At 39.4% G+C, this 21,853-nt stretch overlaps 1 protein-coding gene across 1 annotated transcript in view; it reads right to left on the bottom strand.

The window, feature by feature from the left end:
- Nucleotides 1-3,345: 3,345 nt before the first annotated feature.
- The window catches only part of P3H2 (prolyl 3-hydroxylase 2), a 145,115-nt gene continuing 126,607 nt past the window's right edge, over nucleotides 3,346-21,853 (bottom strand). The window contains exons 9-15 of the mRNA XM_069472786.1: nucleotides 17,720-17,847; nucleotides 16,625-16,720; nucleotides 15,909-16,059; nucleotides 14,948-15,065; nucleotides 13,892-13,967; nucleotides 9,092-9,232; nucleotides 3,346-4,621 (exon numbers count right to left, since the gene is read on the bottom strand). Coding sequence (XP_069328887.1) covers nucleotides 4,529-4,621; nucleotides 9,092-9,232; nucleotides 13,892-13,967; nucleotides 14,948-15,065; nucleotides 15,909-16,059; nucleotides 16,625-16,720; nucleotides 17,720-17,847 — 803 coding nt within the window. The 3' untranslated portion in view covers nucleotides 3,346-4,528. The remainder of the gene's footprint in view (nucleotides 4,622-9,091; nucleotides 9,233-13,891; nucleotides 13,968-14,947; nucleotides 15,066-15,908; nucleotides 16,060-16,624; nucleotides 16,721-17,719; nucleotides 17,848-21,853) is intronic.

Below are 21,853 nucleotides of genomic sequence, written 5' to 3'. Positions count from 1 at the left end.
CCCCCAAATGTACCATATAAAGTGGCTAGAACAGGTGTGTTTTGTGTTGAGTAAAGGGAGTGTTCAGATTTTCCTCCCTAGCAATGTGTCAGGAAAAAAAAAGATGAGAGGAACATCTTGTTTGGTCATTTTTATTGTGGGCCCTTAACAAGATTTTTGAAGCTCTGAGTGCCAGAGGTGACTCATTAGCCCAACTTTTCACAGGGCTGATGCCATCCATCGTAGAGTAGACCAGGATAAATGATCAGATTGTTCCAGACTTGACATCATCTGGCCTCAGAGGTCAGCGGCAGGCACAGAAAACATCGTGATTTACAGGGAGGAGGAGGTAAGGGGGGAAGCTCTGACGGGATGAGTTTGCAGCTCCAACCCAGCAGTGAGCTCAAAGAGAGGTTGCTGTTACTTGTTTCAGTGTATTTGAAGAAATCAACCAGGTCCAGAACAAAACAGAAGCTTCTTTGCAAAATGATGTCTCACGTTGGAAACATCAAATTATTTGGGAGTCGAGGATTTGTGGGTGGGCTCCTGGAATTATGTGAGGACGTCACATCCACAGGCTTCTTGGCAGGAGGTAGGGAGGGATTGTAACCACGGACTTGTGGTTTGGAGTTTTTGCCAGATGGCTCCTGTTTCCCCAAAGAGTTCTGCACTTGGGAACCATTCAATGTTTTCCCACTTCTCAGCCACACCGTTGTCAGTCGCCTCAGAATGTTTAATGCTTTGGCATAAGAAACTGGGGAGGCGGCCCCCATTATCTCCTTTCTTGACGTCAGTGAGGGAGTTGTTCCCTCTGGCTGTCTTACATGAAATAATTCAGCATTTGCACTTCAATTAAAATTCATAGGTGCATATTATTAAATGGCACTAACTCATTCCCTGGCTTCTCTTAAGTACCAAAAAATGTTACATATGCGTTAATGATGACGAGTGCATTAAAACTAAGATTTCCTCGTCAATTTATATTCAGGGGTGTGAAAAAAGTACTTCACACATTCAGAGTATCACTTTATCCTGTGCCAGTCTTTTCTGAAGAAGAAATTTAAGTTCAAGATTCTTTCTGCCTTTGAGGGAGAGAAAAATGATACCTGACTAGAATCCTCTTCACTTTTGTGAGCTTTATAAAGCAGGGCCAGGCCTCAGGTGTCTACTCAAAACTGGGGCTGAATCAAATTGAATGATGCGAGCTGTATGTACTATATCTCGGAGGAGAGAAGGGTAAACATGCCACCATGCATCACTCAGCAGGAAAATAAAATAAGAGAAAAAGTTTTCTTGATTTTATAAAATCAAACTGTTTTCTTCATATTCATTTATAATTTTATATCTAATACACCTGGGAGCATGGCCAAGGGAGGAATAACCCTTGCGTTTTGCTCTCCCCTCTAGTTCAGAAAAAGACTGTGCTGCTAGCTCAGAGATGCTCTGAGCTGAGTGATCACAGGTAATCATTTCATGTCACTTTTCTCCATTTCCTCCTCTGCAAAGTGGACATCATATTCCATGCCCAGAATTCCTCCTGGGGTTCTTAGTGTATGAACATGCTCTGTGTTATAAGCTTTTGATACAATAACATAGGTGAAAATAAAAGCTTGGTGATGCAGGCTTTTTGCACAAAGGAGGGATAGTCATCGAGGAAAATGGTAGTTCCCCAGTGGTACAGATGAAGAGTACTAGTCATAAAAACCGGGCTTCTTAGCCTAGGCTGACTCAAGCACAAACAACACTTTTGTGTGTCCCTTTCTGGACAGACACGGTCCTGCAGGTCCACAGATTGGTGAGCAAGTACCATCTTTGACCAAATAGAAAGAGGCATTCCTTCCTCTTGTGGACAGAGCCTTGTGCCAGGATTCTAACCCCATGTGCTCGTCCCCCAGGCATTCTTGCATAACCAAATTCAACAGTACTGGCTTTAGCCCTGGCTCTGCCTACTCGGATTCTATACCAATTGGATCATCTTTCCTCCCTCTGAGCCTCAGTTTCCACCCCAAAAGAAAGATGGAATTGAATTGTGATTTCTATGCTCTCCTTCAGCTCTAAAAGCGACAAAGATTCTAATGAGCCTTTTCATCCTTCTACACAGAGGACCAGATAGCACACAGACTGAAATTTCTGAGCTTGATTTTTTTTAAAAAGTCATCTGATGACACTCCCTAAATAGTTTGAAAGAAATGATGTATGGTTTGATGTGGAGCAGATTAAAAATAAATGCTTTAGTATACACACAATGTTCTTGGTGTAAATCAACAAGGGTAGCCTGCAAAACAAGAATAACCACCCTGTGTTGTTAGAGAATGGCACAAGATGTGGATCTAACACAGGGGATCTATTGAGGCCTTCACCCACTTTCTGTGGGACTTAATATCAGAATCAGTGCTGAAGTCTTGGCCCCTCCCAGAGTGCCCAGTGCACCTAGGGAGCAGGAACCACAAGGAGCCAATGACTGTTTGTTGATGCCTTGTTGCCAGAAAACAGAAATTAAATCCTTGCCCAAATCCTCCTATCGGCAAATCTGAGTGCCAGCAAGCTCTACACTGTGGGAGAGCAAACAAATAGTAATCTACCTTTTCAAAGTCCTTTTTGTCCTAAAATTGGGTTTAAGATTTTAAAATCACATACACACATAATGAACTCATTCAAAATTCTCAAAATGTTAGCAGAAATAAATTTGGTCATATTCATGAATATTTCTAAAATTAGTTTCGGTTTTGGTTTTTATTTTGAGCAAGAGGGAGGACTTCTGAAAACAATCACATTAAATTATGTCATTTTCAGAGAAGGAAACTAAAGCCCAGAAAAGGAAAGACAGTAGCTCCAGCTCACACAGCAGGGCATATTTGATAGGGCTGGAGTTATAATCTAATGATCTTTCCACTTTCTTCCTTTCCGTGATGAAAATGCAACCAAAAATTTTGGTGGAATATCAATGGCACAGAAATCATTATAACTCAATTTTTTTTGGTTTCGAAGGATGAATGTTCTTACCACTAACCAGGATCTTAAATTGCAAAAGATTTTACCTCTCCCACTGGCCATCTTTGTGATCTTCCACTGGTTAATAGGTTAGAACAACCCCAGATCCAGTGAACAATATCTTTGCAGTGTCCTCCCTGGAATTGGGACCAAGAACAAGGCATTCTCTGGTTCAGCATCCCCTGTTTGCTAACCATCTCTGCTTCTTCAACAGCTGTGTCCCCACCTCTCTCAAAGCCCCAGAGTAAAATGCGCCAGCAAAACTAGTCATGGCCAGACATTGCCCCTAGGATGTTCAAAAGCTCCTGTGGGATCAAAAAACCATTCTGTAAAGATAAACCAAACATTTGGGAGAAGAACAATAAATGCCAGATATTAAAATAAGGCTCCCTTTATTAAATGAATCAGACAAGACCATGAATCTGGGTGCTGGACAGCAGCAATGAGGAGGGCCACCAAAACATGCAGATGAAGATGAAAATCAATTGGAAATTTATTTTTCTTATTTAAATACAAAACACCTCATTTCACTAGTGGGTATCACTCACAGGAGACCCGGCAATGGTGCCCTGATCCAGGTGGTAGTGAAGATACTCTTGCAAAGTCAGTGGGTGAAGAGTCATTCTACTTCAACCTCCATATGACCTTTTAAAATAGACAGCTCACAGGACAGTCTTTTCTGGAGCACTGTGGAGGGTGAATCGAAGCTTCCAGTGTAAGTCTATTCCCTGGTGAAAACACCAGAGCCAAAAACTCCACCAAGGCCCTGGAAAGACTGAAGGCCCCTCTGTCTTACACAGTTATCATCAGAGAAATATTTTTTTCCTGAAGCCTAGCTGGTCTTTATGCCCGTGATACCTGAGGCAGTGCGGACTCTGCCAGGGGCTCCTCGGACCCACAGCTGAGCTGACTTTGGAGGGGCAGAGCTCATGGCTGTCAGCACCAGGAGAGGATGGGAATGAAAGGCCGACAGCTGGAGAGGCCTTCTCAGACCAAATCACATGCCAACTAGAACTGGAGGAGGCATGAGAGCTGTAGTTGCATGAGAGCTATAGTGTCACCAAGAATAAGCTTATTCTCTGTTTGACTGTTTGGATCTGCAGCAGATTAACACTGTGAGTGTGTGTGTGTGTGTGTGTGTGTGTGTGTGTGTGTGTTGGGGAGCAGTGACTGGGCTTTGATAGATAAACTTATGAAAAACCAAGAAAGACAGCAGGGCATGGTGGCACATACCTGTGGTCCCAGCCACTCGGAAGGCTGAGGTGGGACGATTGTTCAAGCCTAGGAGTTTGAGGATGTAGTGAGCTATAATCACACCTGTGAATAGCCACTGCACTCTAGCCTGGGCAGCACAGCAAGACCCCATCTCTAAAAAGATGGGGGAAAAACGCAAGAAAGATAGACTAAGTGAGGCACAGCAAGTGTCCTTAGGAAAAGAAGGGAGATCTGATGACTCGTATTAACCTGTTAATTTAAACCACGGCTCTGTACAAAAATAAAAAGGTTCTCATAAGATTAACAATTTAAATAAATATTTGATAGAACATTCTTTCTCATTTTATAGCTCATCTTTAGGGTTGATATTCAGTTCATGCTTCCCTTGCTGTTCTTGATCCAGGATTGCAATAACTTCATCGGCCTGTATTCGCTCCTGCAAAAAAGACAATTTACACACTTCTGTTACAAGCATAATAATCAGTCCCAGCAGCAGATGCTTCCCAAACGCTTCCTGGCATCCATCTGTACATGGATTAGTGCTAAATCCAGTTAAGAATGGAACCTCATCTTCATTCCCAGACTGGTGCCTTCTCCTGACACGTTATATCCTAAGCAATTACTCTCCAAGATTTCTCTCCTGCAAAGCAGTATTGTATGTGTAACTGTTTACTACTCTTTCTCCTTCATGGCCTCGTAGACATCTCCGACTCAGTTCAGCGTTCAGACTAAATGCACCATTTTGTTTCCCATAAACCTACTCCGTCCTTCGCATAGTGTCTCTTTCAGTAAAGACAGACACTGCTTCCCCATTTGCCTTAAAAGCTGGACCATGGTTTCTTGCATTTGATGTCACCTAGTCCTCTCTGTTCTATCTCCGACTTCTGCCCCTTTCTCTTCAATGCACATTACTGTTGCCTTAGTGTAGGCCAGGGTTTCTCAGCTTTGGCATTATCGATATTTTAGACTAGACAATTCTTCATTGTGAGGGGCTGCCCTGTGCATTTTAGGATGTTTTGCAATATCCTCAGCTTCTCTACCTGCCACAGGTAGCCAATAACACCTCCCCCGAAGTTGTGATGACCAAAAATGTCTCTAGATATTGACAAATGTCCCCTGGAAGGCAAAACTGCTCCATTTTGAGAGCTGCTCATCTCTTAACTCAATTGCTTCGGCAGCCTCCATCCCGATCCCCTGTTTCACTACACCCCCACATGCTTCTGATGAATCCCGCTCACTTTGTCTGACCACGTCACGTTCCTGCTCACGCTCACAACCCTTTACTGGGTTCCCATCGCTTGAAGTTCCAGGTCCAATTTTCTCGGTGTGCTTATAAGGAGTTGCCTGATTCATATCTTTCTCTCTTCTTTAGCCTGATTTTGTCTTTTTCCCTCTTCTTACCTTACACTTCAACTTCCTAACTTACCTCAAGTTCTCTGAACACAACACTTAAAGAAGAATTCCACAGTTCTAGTTCAGATTAAATGCTTCTCTGAATACTACCATTATATCCTCTATTTTCTCTTGTCTCCCACATCAATCCGCCAGCAAGTCCAGTTGGTCCACCTTCAGTTGCATATCAAACCTTTTGCATCTTTTCATCTTCTCTATTCTTACTCTAGTCTAAGCCCACATGTGAACTAAAGCAGTCTTTTATATCCTGTAACTCCCCAAGACTAGGGGAGGGATGCGGGGGGACCATAATGAATTCCCACCAGTTAGCATAAAATTCACATTTTCTAACCAGCCTGTAGAATCTGGCCCCTTCCTCCTCTGTATCCTCTTTGCATAATATCTCCCTCTTGTATGCCACGTTCCAGCTGCTCTGGCCTTTTTTGTTTCTTGACCACTCCAAGCTCCCTCTTATCTCTGGGACTTTGCAACTTGTCTTCTGCCTGGAATACTCTTCTGCAGACATTTATCTTGGTCAACTTCCTGTTGTCACTTGGGTTGCAGTTCACATGTCACTTGTTCAGAGAGGTCCCCCAGCTTTCCACCCCGCCCCCCGACTTTACTCCCCAGTGAGTTGCCTTATTCCATTTTCCACATATTATTTATCAAGATCTGAAAATCTTTCATTTATTTTTTTGTTTTTACTTACTTTTCTGTCTTCTATGTGTACTAGAATATAAGCTCCATGATACCAGGGAATCTTATCTTTTTGGTCACTGTCATATTTCCAGTGTTCAGAAAAACTACAGACATTTGGCAAGGGCTCCATTGTATTTGATGAATAAATATGTAAATAGATGAAGGCTTTCTCTGTCTAAAATGCCACTCCCTAAAAAAAAAAATCTTACTCATTTTTTAAAGCTTATTTCAAATGTAATCTACATAAGGAAGCCTTTCTTGGTTGCTTCTTTTTATCCCCTAAACCATATGTTTGCTGTTAACAATTCTTACCAAACTTTGCCTTGCACTTTAATTACTTGGGCCTCAGTGTTATCTCTTCCAGTTTGACTTCAAGCTCCTTGAAAACAAGGGTTACGTCTTACCTAGTTTGCATCCCCATGGGTAGTCTCTACCACAGTGCTCGGCACAGTAAGTTATAAAAGTCACTATTTTATGACTTGAACACAAAGCCCCTTTCATGCAAGAGCTCGTAATTGAAAATGACGTTGACATAAAGGCAACTAAAAGGACCAAATGTACTAATACCAGAAAACTAAATTGCTGTCATATCTAAGTAAAAAGCCTGAGTACCACTTTATGAATAAGGGGAGAACAATCTTGATGTTTCACAAATTGACACACATACAAAGCTTTCACATCTGTTGGCCAAAGGAAACTATTATAATCATATATCTCACGAAGGGAAAGAAATTTAAGAGCTGTTACCTATATATACATACATACACACACACAGACACACACACACATATATACATATAGCTTTTAATATCCTTGCATCCTTCAGAGTTTATATTGCTAAATACATCTTGAGAATTGAGTGTCTTTAAAATAATCTATAATAAGCATGAGAATCTGCCAGCTCTAATGACTTGTTCATCGGCAAGATTTGTTTGCTCAGGGATTCAAACTGAGAAAAGGCATTTAAGCCAGGGACTCCCAAACTCTGCTGCGTGTTAGAATCACCTGGGGAGCTTTTAAAACTCCTGGCACCCAGATCATATTGCGTACCAATAAAATAAGAATTTCTGAAGGTAGGAGCCAGATGTTAGTAGTTTGTAAAGATCCCCAGATGATTCCAATGTGTTGCAAAGTATGTGAATCACAGCATAGGCTAAATTTTTTTATTAGTGATGAAGCGGCTCTGGTCATTTCCCATTATGGCCACTAGATGTCGCTACGGCCTGAAAATTACAGAAGTCTTCCAGTACTTTTCTGTCAAAGGAGGGGACAGTGGTTTTAATGTTTCCTGATTAGAAAGTAGCAAAGAGGACTTACTTTGTGTTGGCTCATTTTGATAGAACAACGTCTTGGAAGAGAGAGTTTGGATAATGAATAATAAAATAGATTAAATGTCTGCTGAATCAAATACTGAAATAGGCCATTTTTTGACAATTTATCTTCACTGTCTACTCATTTACCTAGGTTCCTTGGCATAAAAAAAGTGCTTTGAAGGAATGCTGGCATTTTGGAGATGGAAAACACAAGGAAACAAAGGAATTATAAGTGAAGCAGATTGTTTAGTGCCCCTTGACGTTTTCAGAACGCTCTCTGTTGCCTTTGTCGGGGCCATTCTCTCTTTCTGTGCCTGGCTGTGGTCTTCACTTTTAGGCCTGAGCCTTGTGTGCACACTACTGCTAGGGCCTGCAGGCAGAGCTCCCCGGGCACATAATGGGTCTTCTGCAAAGTAATAGAGCATAAGAGGTCTTTTGTAAAACATACGAAAGAAAGAGTGCTTAGGGAATGTGAGCAAAAAGCTTTGCGAGTTAGGTTTGATAGTGAAAAGTATATGAGTAAAAGACATTATTTTTAAACAGTTTCTGATAAAATTAGATTCAATTTAGGGACCTAAAAAGGAAAATTGGCTAGAATGCCATTTTTGATAATAGAATTTCATAGTTTCTTCAACCCTTGGGGCCGGAGAAGACTTTGAAGTTACTCAGCTCAGTCCCAGCTATGATGCTTGGGTTTCAATGTCAGCATTCCAAGCCAAGAAGTGGCCTGGGCTTTGATGGGAACCATCTAAGCAGTACTTAAGAGAACAGACAATTCCACCAAACTGTGGTGACTATTTGCAAGTTATTCCTAATGTGGAGCACAAATTTTCCTCCCAGGGGCTTCTACCCATACCCGTTGATCTTAATGCCTGCCTCTGCAGCTTCACAGATAGAGTCCATAACCTCTGCCCAAGGGCACCCAAAGAGATGAGATCATGGTCTCTTATCCAAGGTAAGTGTCCTCAGCTACTTCAAACATAATATTAATATTATAATTTTTAAATTAATAACAATAATCCTTCATATTCCCTCATGCGCTTCCACGTTTCCTAAATGAGTCAATGTTCTTTTTAATGATTTGCTGAGAAAACAAGTCAGTCTTCCCTGTGAACAGTAGAAAGTGATCCTAGTCTCCTGATGTTACAGTTTGTTAATAAGCTTAAGACTGATGAGTGACTGCCAAATATCACATCATGTCTGCAAACATCTTCACTTATTAGAACACATCCGATTGAGAATTGCCTTTATAGCTCCTCTTCTGTTCCTCAGATTCACACTGCAAAAATTTGATGTGTGATGGGCAGGTCATGGATCTGATCAGAAAAACTTGCTCTTGCTTAGAAAATAGTGCCAGTGTTAGAAACCAGAAAGTATCCTGTAAAAGGTTTGTGGTGATCTCTAAGGTCCCTGAAGGGTTATGAAACAATTTAAAGGACTTTACAGATAAAGCAGTTCATGAAGCAAGTTTAACTGGCTTTCTGAGTGGGTCAGGAACTCACCAATTCTCTATAAAGTGGGTCCAAGGTAAACCACAGAGCCACAGCACACCTCTGGCCCTTGGTGACGGCCTTCACCCCATGAGGGTTCTCTCCTCCAGATGAGAAGCTGATCATGCGCCCACACTTTGGTTTTATAGAAGCCTGAGAAATAAAATTAGACTTTCAATTCTTATATCATAAACATTTCTACAAGCCCCTCTCCCCAGCCTTCTATGGAATTATTTGAGCTAAGGATTGAATCAAAGAATAATGGAATCCCAGGGTTGAAGAAGACATAGATTGTCTCAATTTTCTCATCTCTGCAATAAAAATAAGGTCAAAATAATATCTACCTCAGAAAGTAAAACATTTCAAGTAAAATGTGTGGCAAAGTCCATGCACATAGTTCAATATATGCTATGTTAATAGCCTGCAAATTCCAAGAAGGCAAATGTTCTCTCTTTTAATTCACTTTTTTTAGCTTTAACACTAGCAAAGTATCTGGATACAAGGTAGGTATACATTCAATATTTGTAAAGTTAAAACAAAACAAAACAAAACAAAAGGACATACGGGGTGCTGGGATAGTTCTATAATTGAACTAAGTGGTGGGTACATGGCTGCATACCCTTTCGAATTCCTAAGTTGTATATTTATGGTTATATACATTTCAAAATGCAAAGATTTTAAAAAGTCATTTCTAACCCCATATGATATTTAATTCCCTTTCAAATATTCCTTCACACTGGTCATTTTGGCCTTGTTTGAATACCTCCAATGATGAGAACACACTACCCCATGGGGTGGCCTATTCCATGACCTCCAAGTGTTTTGAGATCATTGAAACAGGACTTCCAAGCTTGTGCATTGCTCAGGTGGAGCTGTCCACAGTGTTTAAGTAGAAAAGTATAGTGAGACTAACAGAAATACTGCTGGGCACACTGAACCAGGGTGTCAAATCACACAAGCAGGCTCTTCAGGTTGAGTGAGCTTAAGCAACTGAATATTAGGGGCCTCGATTCTGTGTTTTAAGAAGTGTCTGTTGTGAATAAAGTCCATTTTTCTTCCCTGGTAAATACAGAGACCTTACTATTCTATAGAAGAGCTCAAAAACGTAAAGTAAAAGCAGAAAAATCGTACAAGCTTTTCTACTGTGATAAGATAGGCCCTTTCTAACTAGCTGTTTTCTGAATTGACTTGAGTTGATACATGCCCATTAGAAGAATCTTTGGTTTCCTTCTGCATGAAATGAGATGGCTTTTTTTTCACTGCTAGCTTCAGGAGGAATATTTGAAAAATTTCCTAAGTCCTTGGGTGATACATAACATATGTACTTCCCAACTATATAACTACATGTGGAAGGTCAAGAGTAGGTGAAGGAGTCAAAAAGCCAGAGATGCAGGTGTTTGCGTGTGTGCCTGTGCATGCCTATGTATGCGGGTATTTGTGTGCCTGTGTGTGTCTGCATTTGTGCCTGTGTGTGCATGTGTGTGCATATGTGTGCATGTTCATGTGTTTTGTGTGTGTAAGTATTAAAGAGAAGAGCAGAAGAAAAGCAGTGTCCTGATATTCTTCTATTCACAGTAACTTTTCTTTGCTAGAGTTGCCTTTCTTAAACATCTTTATCAAGGCAACTTCTCTGATGTAAACCTAGAGAATTCACTAGTTACTGGTGCTCTCAGTATCAATCTGATTCTGGTTATCTGGAGAAGAAACTTGTACATTCCACATAGAAACAGAAAAATAAGTGACATTTAAAGCATATGAAGTAGGATAGAGAAGCCTTCCTAGTAAATGGCCTTGGGATCTAGAATTTCAGGTTTTCTGAGCTGCCTGCTACCTGGTTCTGTTCAGGAGCAACTCGACCACACGCGGCTGCCAGTGCTCTGTGTGACTACCAAGTCTTGGTAACATCTACAGTGTTTCAGAAAGAGTGTGGGAACAATTTAATGTTTTCTCTCTAATGGAATTAGAAGAATTGAAAATATCTTTAAACATGAAGAACTTTGGGAAAGTTTAAGGAAAAAAAGAAAGCTATCAACTGCCTGAAGCAATTAGAATTGATTATAGGTATGTGGGTTCGCAAGGATCTCTAAGACTAATTTCATCAAACAGGGAGTATCCATCCACCTGTTATATACCAGGTGTGTGGAAGAATAAACACACTTTTGTTAACTTGTCTCTATTTGTGACATTGTTTCTACAGGAAAATAAATGATTGTAAACATCCTTTCTGAACACAGCCCCATTCATACTGAACTTAATTTTTCATGAAGCAAATGGGACTCATTAAATTTTATCTTCTTCAAATTTGTCTGGAGAAACCAAAATCCCTTAATTCCCACATCTCAAAAATAAATGCTACTGTTAAAAATAACTAATATATCTTCCATGTATACTATCTTCTAAGTGTGATTTTTAAAATTCCTTTTACTTTCCATCTCACTGATTAAGACTCAGAGAAGCATTTGTATTATACTTGTTTCGAATAAATGCAAACATTCAGCCACCAGACTTTTTCCAAACTAAAGGACTTAGAAGACTTCACTTTCTTGTGTGGCCCCAAGTTAGACCATTTCCCTGCTCCGTTCATCCCTGCACAGCCACAGAAGAGATGCTAACACAGAAAACTACCCATTTCCCTTTGTTATTGGCACTGGAATAAATTTCCTATGGGAAAGAGGTAAGAACTGGCTTACCTAAGAATTTTAATTATCTATAAAATTCCCTTAAAACTCTATAGTATGTATTAATATAAAGTATAATTGATTTGGGAAAATAAATATTCTGAAATTAAAGCTCTTGGATTAAAAATTGTTTAAATCAGTTTTTCCTTTACTTTTTTTTCAGAGGAAGCTAGATTCAATGTTTTTTTAAATAGTTACATATTTTTCTTAAAATTATAATCTCAAAAATGGGATCTTATCTGCTTTCCCATTTTTAAAAAGCAGAATTCCAGTTAAGGTACATTCAACAATTAATGAAACTGATTGAGGCCATCACTTGCTTTTGAACATTAAGCATTTCCAAATATAGCCACTAGATGGAGGCGAAGCAAAGAAATCTTTTCAACCACCTGTCTGCTTTTCTTTTATTTCTTCTTTTTTATTTCAGCATATTATGGGGGTACAAATGTTTAGGTTATGTATATTGCCCTTGGCCCACCATAGTGAGAGCTTCAAGCATGTCCATCCCCCAGATGACGCGCACTGCACCCATTAGGTATATATATGCCCATCCTCTCCTCCCCACTCCCGTCTGCCCGACATCCCATGAATGTTACTACTATATGTGCACTTAAGTGTTGATCAGTTAATACCAACTTGATGGTGAGTACATGTGGTGCTTGTTTTTCCATTCTTGGGATACTTCACTTAGTAGAATGGGCTCCAGCTCTATCTAGGATAATACAAGAGGTGCTATATCACCATTGTTTTTTTGTGGCTGAATAGAACTCCATGGTATACATATACCACATTTTATTAATCCACTCTTGTATTGATGGGCACTTGGATTTTATTTTAAACTGTGAGATGGCAGCATTTTTGTACCTCAGTTTCATCTTAGCAGAGCTCAGAAATCAAGTTCTTTCTACACAAAGCTCCTCCAGAGGTGAAAATTTTGCATAGGGATTTTAAACTCCAACCCAGGTCATCAACCTTGATTTAATTTCTCAGATTATGAACTATTAAAATACTCCCATATCAAGATTTAAGTTCTTCCCCAAAAGTGAGATATCGTGACCTTTTAAACATATGTTATTGTATTAAATTGCATGAAATATTTTTTCCTTAATTATAACGACGTTTCCAGACAATTTTAACCAGACTCCCCATAGGAATCACCTTTAAACCCAGTAATACAGAGTTTTTTATATTACCTGCTTATGTCTCAGTAGTGTTTCATGAGTATTTGTGTGTTGGAATGATATAAGTTTTGCTATTGAGAAAAGCATGCAAGCTATGAGGAGAAAAGCATAAAATTCAAGAAAAGTTTTGGAAATAGCTTACGTAGTGCCAGAACTTTGAAGTTTATTACATACATATCCCACTATTTAAATTTTGTATGGTGGAAAAAGATACCTCATAATCTAAAATTTGATTATTTCCTCAGTTGGAAAACCTGTTTTTCTACCATTGTGTGTGTTCTTTGGCTTAAAGACCAAATGATGCTAACTGGATGGTCTTTAAATGCTAAGTAGGCTGGTTTTCTAAAGGCACTGGTTTGCTTAGGAAGATGGTGATTGAATTTAACCTTTGATTTACTTTTGATTTACATATTTGTGTATGTGTGTATCAATTGGCAAGTACAGGTATATACATATATGTCTATCTGTATATATAGACACATATGTGTGTAGACGCACATACATGATAATTTTGATAACTAGGTATTTGAAACCAATGCTCAACCCAAGTATGTAGAATACCAGGTTACTTGAAAGCCATTCTGTAGAATTGTTTGACTTATCTTAGACTTGGGTGATTTAGGAACCAATGTTTTTATGTTTCCATTAGATTATTTGACAAAGAATCATAGAGCTATGTTTTGGTTCCAAGTCTAACACTAACTAGCTATATGATCATGATAAAATGCATAGTATCTCTATTCTTTAATTTGCCCATCTTTACAATGGACTAGAAAAATTTTACAGATGTTTCCATTTCTAACAGTTATAATCTATAGATTTACTGGGAATCTCTCTTCCTGTTGAATTTTTGAGCTCAGAAGTATCTGAAATATAACAATCTGTGAGTCCTTAGAAAAATGGCAATACAACATAAAAAGTACTAAATAAATTTGTAGGATTGGTTTACTTACAGTCACGGTCTTAGCATCCATCTCAGTGAATATGAATTCTCCTCCTTCAAAATCGTCATTCATATACAGCAGAGCACTATGAGAAGAAAGGGAAACCATTTGTACATGTATGTGCTTACAACAGCATGGTCATAGAATACTGCAGACTGGTGAGGTACTGACCGGACTGTTTAGTAAGTTTCCTTTGAACTAGACATTAAGATAATTGGTCCTCCAAACTCTTGAAGAGGAAATCAGATATAGTTTGAGTTATACCTCTAAAGTATTTATTTATTTCACTTACATTAAAATTTTAATCATATTTCAAAGCTCATCTTACATTTCACTTCCTCCACAGAAAATCTAACTAGATTTAATTTAATCTAGCTCTCTGAACCTGTTCACACTACTTATAACTCTTGTATTCACTTATATAATAGCAACTCTGAAGGATGTATTTTTTTTCCTTAACAAGCTGGAGGGTTCCTTGTGATCTAGCCAAGTCTTACAGGTAAAGGGTGCTCAAATAAGTGCTTTTGAATAGAGCACCATGTAGTAATAATTAACACACAGTTGTATATATGGTGACTAAAACTCCTGACTCTTTACATGCTAAAATATCTTTTAGTAAGGTAAAACATTATTTTCTCCTGAGTTTTTGTTTCTTATTTATAAAATGTACACAAAGTTCTTCATGGGTTTGAATAATAGATAAGCAATGTGATAAGATCCCCATATGTGTTGAGATGTCATGCCCTTGAAGTCTCAGACTGAGATACACATACCACAAAGATTATGTTTCAGTGAACACAAAGTAATTTAAAAGATAAATTTTACTTTTTATATGAAAACAAAATGGAAGAGTGGTGTAGGATGCAGCATATGCATGATTTTTAAGATAAAAATGAAATGATAACATCACTTCTCAGTTATGGCAACTGCTTCAGTGGATTACTTGAGAATCTCTGCTTCACAGAGATGAACATGATGACAAGCAAAACAGAGCAGCTTTCCAGTTTCCATGGGTTTTGATAACTGTTGGGTAAAAGCTCGGTTTTGAGCAGGTGCTGGCTGTACCTATAGTCTCGAAATGTGTAAGCAGGAGGCTCCTTCCAGCATTCATTGGCCTCTGGATCCAACAGGCAGTTGTCAGCATGGATGGGATGACTGAGGTCATTTCTTCTATCCTGCTGACCTGCCATAAAAGGGTACAGGGAAGAATGAGAGATAAAGTGCAGTAACTTCCAACAACAACAACAAAAAAACCTGACAATCTGCCTGTCTTCTTCCATTCCTGGTGTTGTTTGCAAATGTGGAGACAGAAGACTGAATACAAGAAAGAACAGTGGACAAGCAGTCAAGAGACTCTGGTTTTGATATGAACTTGATGGGAAACCTTGGGCAAGTCACACCTGTCTCTTCACCTATAAAAGTTCTCTAATATAAATATGTTAATACATTTGCAAATTCTATGCATTTCATGGGTTTACACTTCACATGGGGCAGCAAAAGGATAAGGATGAAATAAAAAAAGATTTTGATTCAGCTGCCATTTCACCAGTATGAAAGTCTACTCCTGTGACATTATCCTTCCCCTCCTATTCAGGTGGGTGGGAGAGAAGACGTAAAGAAGGAATAATGATGAGCAGGAAGTATAGGGTCTCTGTCTTTTTAAGAACATTTCCTTCAATAACTCTCTCATCTTCTACGCTTCCACTCAGTGCTTGTGGACATAAAGGCCACTGTAATTTCCCCGTTTCTCGTTCCCCTAAAGGGAAACCTAGAGCAGAAAAGCATTTTTTTCTGCATGACTTCACCAATTAGGAAAAATGAATTTGAAAGAGAAAACATGCAGTCTTCTGGAACTTTAGAGAACCAAAAAGGAGAAAAAGAGGGACGGGAAAATAAGAGTTTGTAAGCTTCTTTTGCTTTAGAAATCTAGAACTCGTCTAAAATGCAATAGAGCTTTGTTTTGCATTGTTTTATTTCCCATTACATTGTGAGTAGAAGGGAATAAGTTCAGACTCTGGAATCTCACCAGACAGAGCTGTTCGGCAGACCATGTGTGTATAGGAAAAATACAGGGTTGAGTTCAGCATAAAATAGGATTCTACAATCTTTCTCGCCTTCTCACTGATGTCATAGAACAGACGGGCACTCTTCAGTGGGACTCGGCCTTCATAACCAAACTGAAAAAAAAAATAAGAATATGAGAAACTATTGAGTTGATTGGAGGACTTGAGAAAAACAGGCACCAGGTGTCATTAAGGCAATATAAGATCATCTTTGTGTTGCCTAAGGGACTAAGGGGAATACTACTACATGCTTCTGGATTTTGGTTAGGCCAATAAGCCATTGGAATAAGGTCTTCCCCATCACAGAGGGAAAGTTAAAAGCTAATTGCTCCTTCCTCTCTTCTATAATAGTATGTTCTACATTCCTCTCTAATAACCCTTCTTGCAGTAGAGGATAATTACTTGTTTGGGTATATTTTCACTATTAGATCATGAGCTCCTTAAGGACAAAGGTTATATGTTTTTGGCCAGGTACAAATTTAGGAAATGTAAAGTTTGATAAATTGATGGCTGAATGAAGAAATGATTAAAAACAATGAAGGTTTCATTTTATATTTTTTCCTACAACTGTCCTAATATATATATATATATCATAAACTTTTCTCTTTCCTGTATACCATTTACAGAAGCCCTGGATGGACACAGAGGAACCCAAACCCAAAAGAAGTGAAGACTTTACTTTGAGTGCTTTCAGGACAGTTGCACCTTCAAACTTCTCATTGGGTGTATGGGGTGAAGTTTTCCCTCTGTATCCGTCTCCAACAAGCATGATTCCCTGGAAGCAAATACAAGAAGATATTTTATCAATGATATTATGAATTCAATGAGTTTCTCTTTCTTCCTTGACTACCAGAAAGCTGAAAACTATAGCCAATACCCACAATCATCCCATTTCATTCCAGGATCCTGATATAATTATTTATTCCAATTAAAAAAGATAGATATTTTTAAATTATTTCAGAATATTACGGTGGTACAAACATTTTGGTTACAAGTAATGCCTTTGGCTCACCCAAGCCAGGGCTAGAGGCGTGCCCTTCCTCCCTACAGTGCACTCCGTCTTCATTAGTTGTGAGTTTACCCACCCCCGCACCCTCACCTGACTGACACCCAACAAATATTACTACCATGTGAGAACCTCAGTGTGATCAATTAGTACCAATTTGATGGCGAGTACATGTAATACTTATTTTTCTGTTCTTGTGATAATTCACTTCGAAGGATGGGCTCAAGCTCTATCTAGGATAATGTAACAGGCGCTAGATCATCATTGTTTTTGTAGTTGAGTGGTATTCCATAGTATACATATACCACATTTTATTAATCCATTTATGGATTGATGGACACTTGGGTTGTTTCCACATATTTGCAGTGTGAAAAAAGATATCTTTATTTATCTTCACTCTACATTTTTATTATAAAATATTGTCACATTTTATGGAAATGAATAGAATGTAAATGATTGATATACTGGCTAATTATTGATAAAAATAAAAGCTTTTCCCAGTGACTTTATATGTTAGGCAGGGCACATGCTAGATAGCTGTCATCCTAGGAATTAAGCCATTAGCTAGTCCAGATCCCACCTGGAAAAACTAAAATCATCCCAACACAAAGGCTATGGAAGTGCCTCCATGACAATCAATGTCCTTCTCCTAAAGAAAGTGAGATTTCAGGCCTTGTTCCCTGACTCCAGATGAGACCAGGATCAAAGCACCTCCAGACTCATGACAGGCCATCCCCGTCTGGCTACCCTCCCACTCCGGGTACTCACACTGGCCACACTGTGGAGCTCCCGGCACTGTTCTTCTGACAGGACGTTATCCAGCAGAACCCGCTGAGTCCCATTCAGCTGCTCTGAGTTGTAGACGAATGTGATGTTCTCGTAGAGCAGAGGACCACCTAAAAGGTGACAGCACATTGTCTTCCCTGTTACCCCTGTCCCCAAGGAGGGAAGCACAAGCACCCAGCAGCTTTCAATGTGCAGTTTGACAGAGTCAGTTTCCTCATCAATATTTAGGAATGTAAAGACAAAACACAAATTAGGAAGCTTGGTAAACATATTAGGGATTCAGGAACAAGATATATGGCTGACTACCAGGTTTCCCCATAAAGTCATAAGACTTTTTACATTCTCATGGTATTTTGGGATGGATAAACCAGTTTTACATTTCATTGCAATGATGATCCTGAAAAGTAGACAGGGCATCTCATAGGATTCTCCTCTGAGAAGACTTGCTCTTCTCTGCAATCTCTCATTTATACCTCTATTACAACATCACAGGCAACTATTTGATTACATATTTGTGTTTCCCAGGCATGAAGTACACATCTCAATTTCACTGGTATCTAGAGCAGTGCCTCCACCAGGTAGTTCAGGTATTTCACATGCAAGTTCACATGCAAGTCACCTGACTCCTTTTCTCAGTCTTCTTCCTACTGCTTAACTGACTGTAAAAGTGGTCTTGCTTTTAGAGTATTTTTCTCTGCACAGGAGGAAGATTTTATGTTCCTTTTTCTACAATTCAGTGTTTATCAAAGTTTGCTGCACTGAATAGTTTTTTGGAAGTACTGGGTTAAATAAACTATAAGAAGGCTTCTTGAAACTTTTAATATGTGAGGAGGGCTTATGAGTCCCCTAAGTAGTGACATAATATGTAGCAGTTCTTAACTTTCAATGGACATAATATCCACTCTTCCTCCCTTCCTCTCTCCCTCCCTCCCTCCTTCCCCACTTCCTTCCTCCCTCCCTCCCTTCCTTCCTTCCTATGGCAGAGAGACTCTAAGATGGCCCCCAATGATCACCTTCTCCTGGTATTTATACCCTTGTGTAATCTGCTTCCTACAAGTATGGATGGAACCTGGAACTTGTTTCTGACCAGTAGAGTATGGCAAAGGTGGTGAGATATCAGTTCTGTGATTATGTTACAAAAAGTTACAATTTCTATCTTGATAGTCGACTCAGTCTATTGCTTTTTCAGCTTATATGCTTTGATGAAACAAGTGGATGTATTGGAGAGGCTGACTTAGCAAGGAATTGAAGGCATCCTCTGGCCAACAACCAACAAGGAACTGAAGGACGGTAGTCTAACAACCCTTTAGAAGAAATTGAATTCAGCCATCTAACGTGGAAGAAGTCAAGACTCAGAAGAGACCTCAGCCCTGGTCAACAACTTAATTGAAGCCTTGTGAGAGACACTGAAGCAATGGACTCAGTTAAGTTGTCCCCAGATCCCTGACCTACAGAAACTGTGCGATAATAAATGGATGTTGCTGTAAGCTGCTTTATTTGTGCTAATTTTTATACAGCAATAAAAAAAGAATACTCCTCCCTCCATAGAACCTCTTAGCATGGAACATAGTTTTGGAACTATTGCCCTTTGTAGCTGATTCAGATTCACAGTCAAATTGAGGTAGGCCTTCCCTCAAATATTTGGAAAAGTGAACAACATATTCCATTCCAATTTGGAAATATAAATAGAAGCATTCCTTCAACAAGAAAGACAAGACACTTGTAGGTTCGCTGAAAAGCATTTGCTAGTATAAAATGCATATAGAAATGGCAGACAGAGGAGGGATTTAGTGAGCTGTTGGTTTATAATTTACCAAGTTTTCCTCATTTTTCTATATTGAAGGTGTGTTACCTTAAATATAGTCAGCTTATTTTCAAAATAGGATTTTTAAAGGTGGTAAAAGTGAAATATTTAGAAAAATGACTACCACGTGTAAGTTTTAAGTGTTGGTGTTATTGTTATCACTATTATTGAAATAATAAACTATACCTGGGATACTGCACTAAGTTCTGATGGAAGCATCTTAATAAGCATATGGCATAATGGACCGTGTTTAAAAGAGGGCTACTAGAACATTGACAATGCCTCTAACTCTGCCATAAGTAGCATGAGGAAATCAAGTAAATGAAGAGCACACTGGCATCTTAAATATCTGAATCTTAACAGGTACAGGGAGAATCTGTATTAGAAATCTGCCTTTTAGGTAGCCAATGTAATTATTAAGTATAGAGTTTTATACAGAGATTTCCCACACATATTACCCATCCACCCACCCACCCACCAAAACAACCAATTACCCATCCACTAACCAAAAGAAAAAAAAAAGGAAAAAATAAACCCTGCTATTCAAAAGGCAAGTCAACCAGCCTTCAGATGACTAGTAGCACACCAGACAGAGGAAATCATTAAAAGGAAAATAAAAATGTAGTCCAATAAGTTGTGGTTCCTGGGGCCTGATTTGATGGCTTCAGCCAATTTTTAACCACAGCCCAAGAAGATTTAGTTAAACAACTTAGTTCTTCTCTCATTCATAAAGTATGTGCCTGGCTCTGACTCTCCGGTTGTGACAAGGAGGGCTCATCTAGAAAAGTCTTCCTTTGTGCTCACTGCCTGTGGCTCATGGCAAGAAGGATCATTTTACCAAAAATATCATAAGATCACAAAAGGCATGATGGGGATGTGCAGACTAACAAGCCCTTTCCAGTTTACAAAAAACTTTTCATGGTCACCTTCTCAAAAATGTTATCATCCTTCTTTTACTGATAAAGATCACAGGGCCCACAAACATTGAGTCTCTAGTTCTTCTTTACTGTGGAGCACATCAGACTAAGAAAATCCCAAAAACTAAGTCTCCTGATTCCAAATTCAGTGTTATTTCTGCTATACCCCCACTGACTCTGGAACCGTTATGTAGCACGACCTCTGGAGAACTGGAGGTTTGACAGGAGAATGGACAAGTGAGAGAAATGTTTTTAGTAAGCTACCATGCATGGTCCATTGACTAGAGTCTCTGTGGGATGTAGCCTGGGTCGCTCTCGTCTTAATGCTTAGGAGCTGTCCAGTTTGAATACTATAATAATAAATACTGTGAGGTAACCCCAGTAGACGACAATCTCTTTGTGGAAGATGAGAAAAGCTGAAATATACTTTATTTTGTGATGCATGTGTCCTTGCCTCCCTGACATCTGCTTTCAGTGAGACTAAGATTTGAAAGCATTTTCTGGTTGAGAATCTGGCCTTGTTCTACCACTGTTCTTAATTTAGATCCTATTTATATCTCTGATGACTGGACAGAAGTCCTTCCCGTTGTAGTGCAATAAGAAATATGTTTGCTTTTTGTCCCTGGTTCCTGTCACGGAACCTCTATAACCCTTGACATTTCTTGGGTGATAGGAGTCTCTTTTGCTATTTATAGTGACTCTTTTGATCATACCTAAGTTTATGCTAACGAGGTGACTTAGGGTAGGGCCCCTAAATAGATCCAGAACCATGTGGACACCAGAAGGTTCAAGTGATTAGAGAAGTAAAACATTCAGCGCCACCTATGGACCTCTGGGTGTGGGGTTGCACTGGGGGCTGGAGATTAAGTTCTATAAAAACTCTTAAACAACAAGATTTGCTGAGGTTCCAGGTTGCTGCACATGTGTAGATGCTGGGAAGGTGGTTTTTCTGGGGAGGACATAGAAGCCCCCACCCCATACATGGCCATACGTGCCTCTTCCTCTGGGGTTTCATCTGTATCTTTTATAATATCCTGGATTAAAAAAACCCCAGTAAATTTAAGTGTATTCCTGAATTCTTTGAACCATTGCAGCAAATTAATCTAATCCAAGGAGGGGGTTGTGGGAACCCAGGTTTGTATCCAGTGGGTCAGGAGGTTGATCTGCGGTATAGGTGAGAAGCTATATTTGCAATTGGCCTCTGCAGTGGGGGCAGTCTTGTGGGGCTGAGCCCTCAATCTGTGAGACACAACACTAATTTCCTGGTAGATACTGTCAGAATTGAATTGAATTATTTGACCCCCAGTTGGTGTCTGTTGGAGAATTACTTGGTGTGTGGAGAAATCCCCCCTACACACATCTGGCCACAGAAGTTTTCTGTAGTCAGTGTGAGAG

Source organism: Eulemur rufifrons, chromosome 7, assembly GCF_041146395.1.
Source record: "Eulemur rufifrons isolate Redbay chromosome 7, OSU_ERuf_1, whole genome shotgun sequence".
In the NCBI taxonomy this organism is placed as follows: Eukaryota; Metazoa; Chordata; class Mammalia; order Primates; family Lemuridae; genus Eulemur; species Eulemur rufifrons.
The sequence above is the reverse complement of the archived record's forward strand: the minus strand, read 5'-3'. Positions and strand labels throughout refer to the sequence as shown.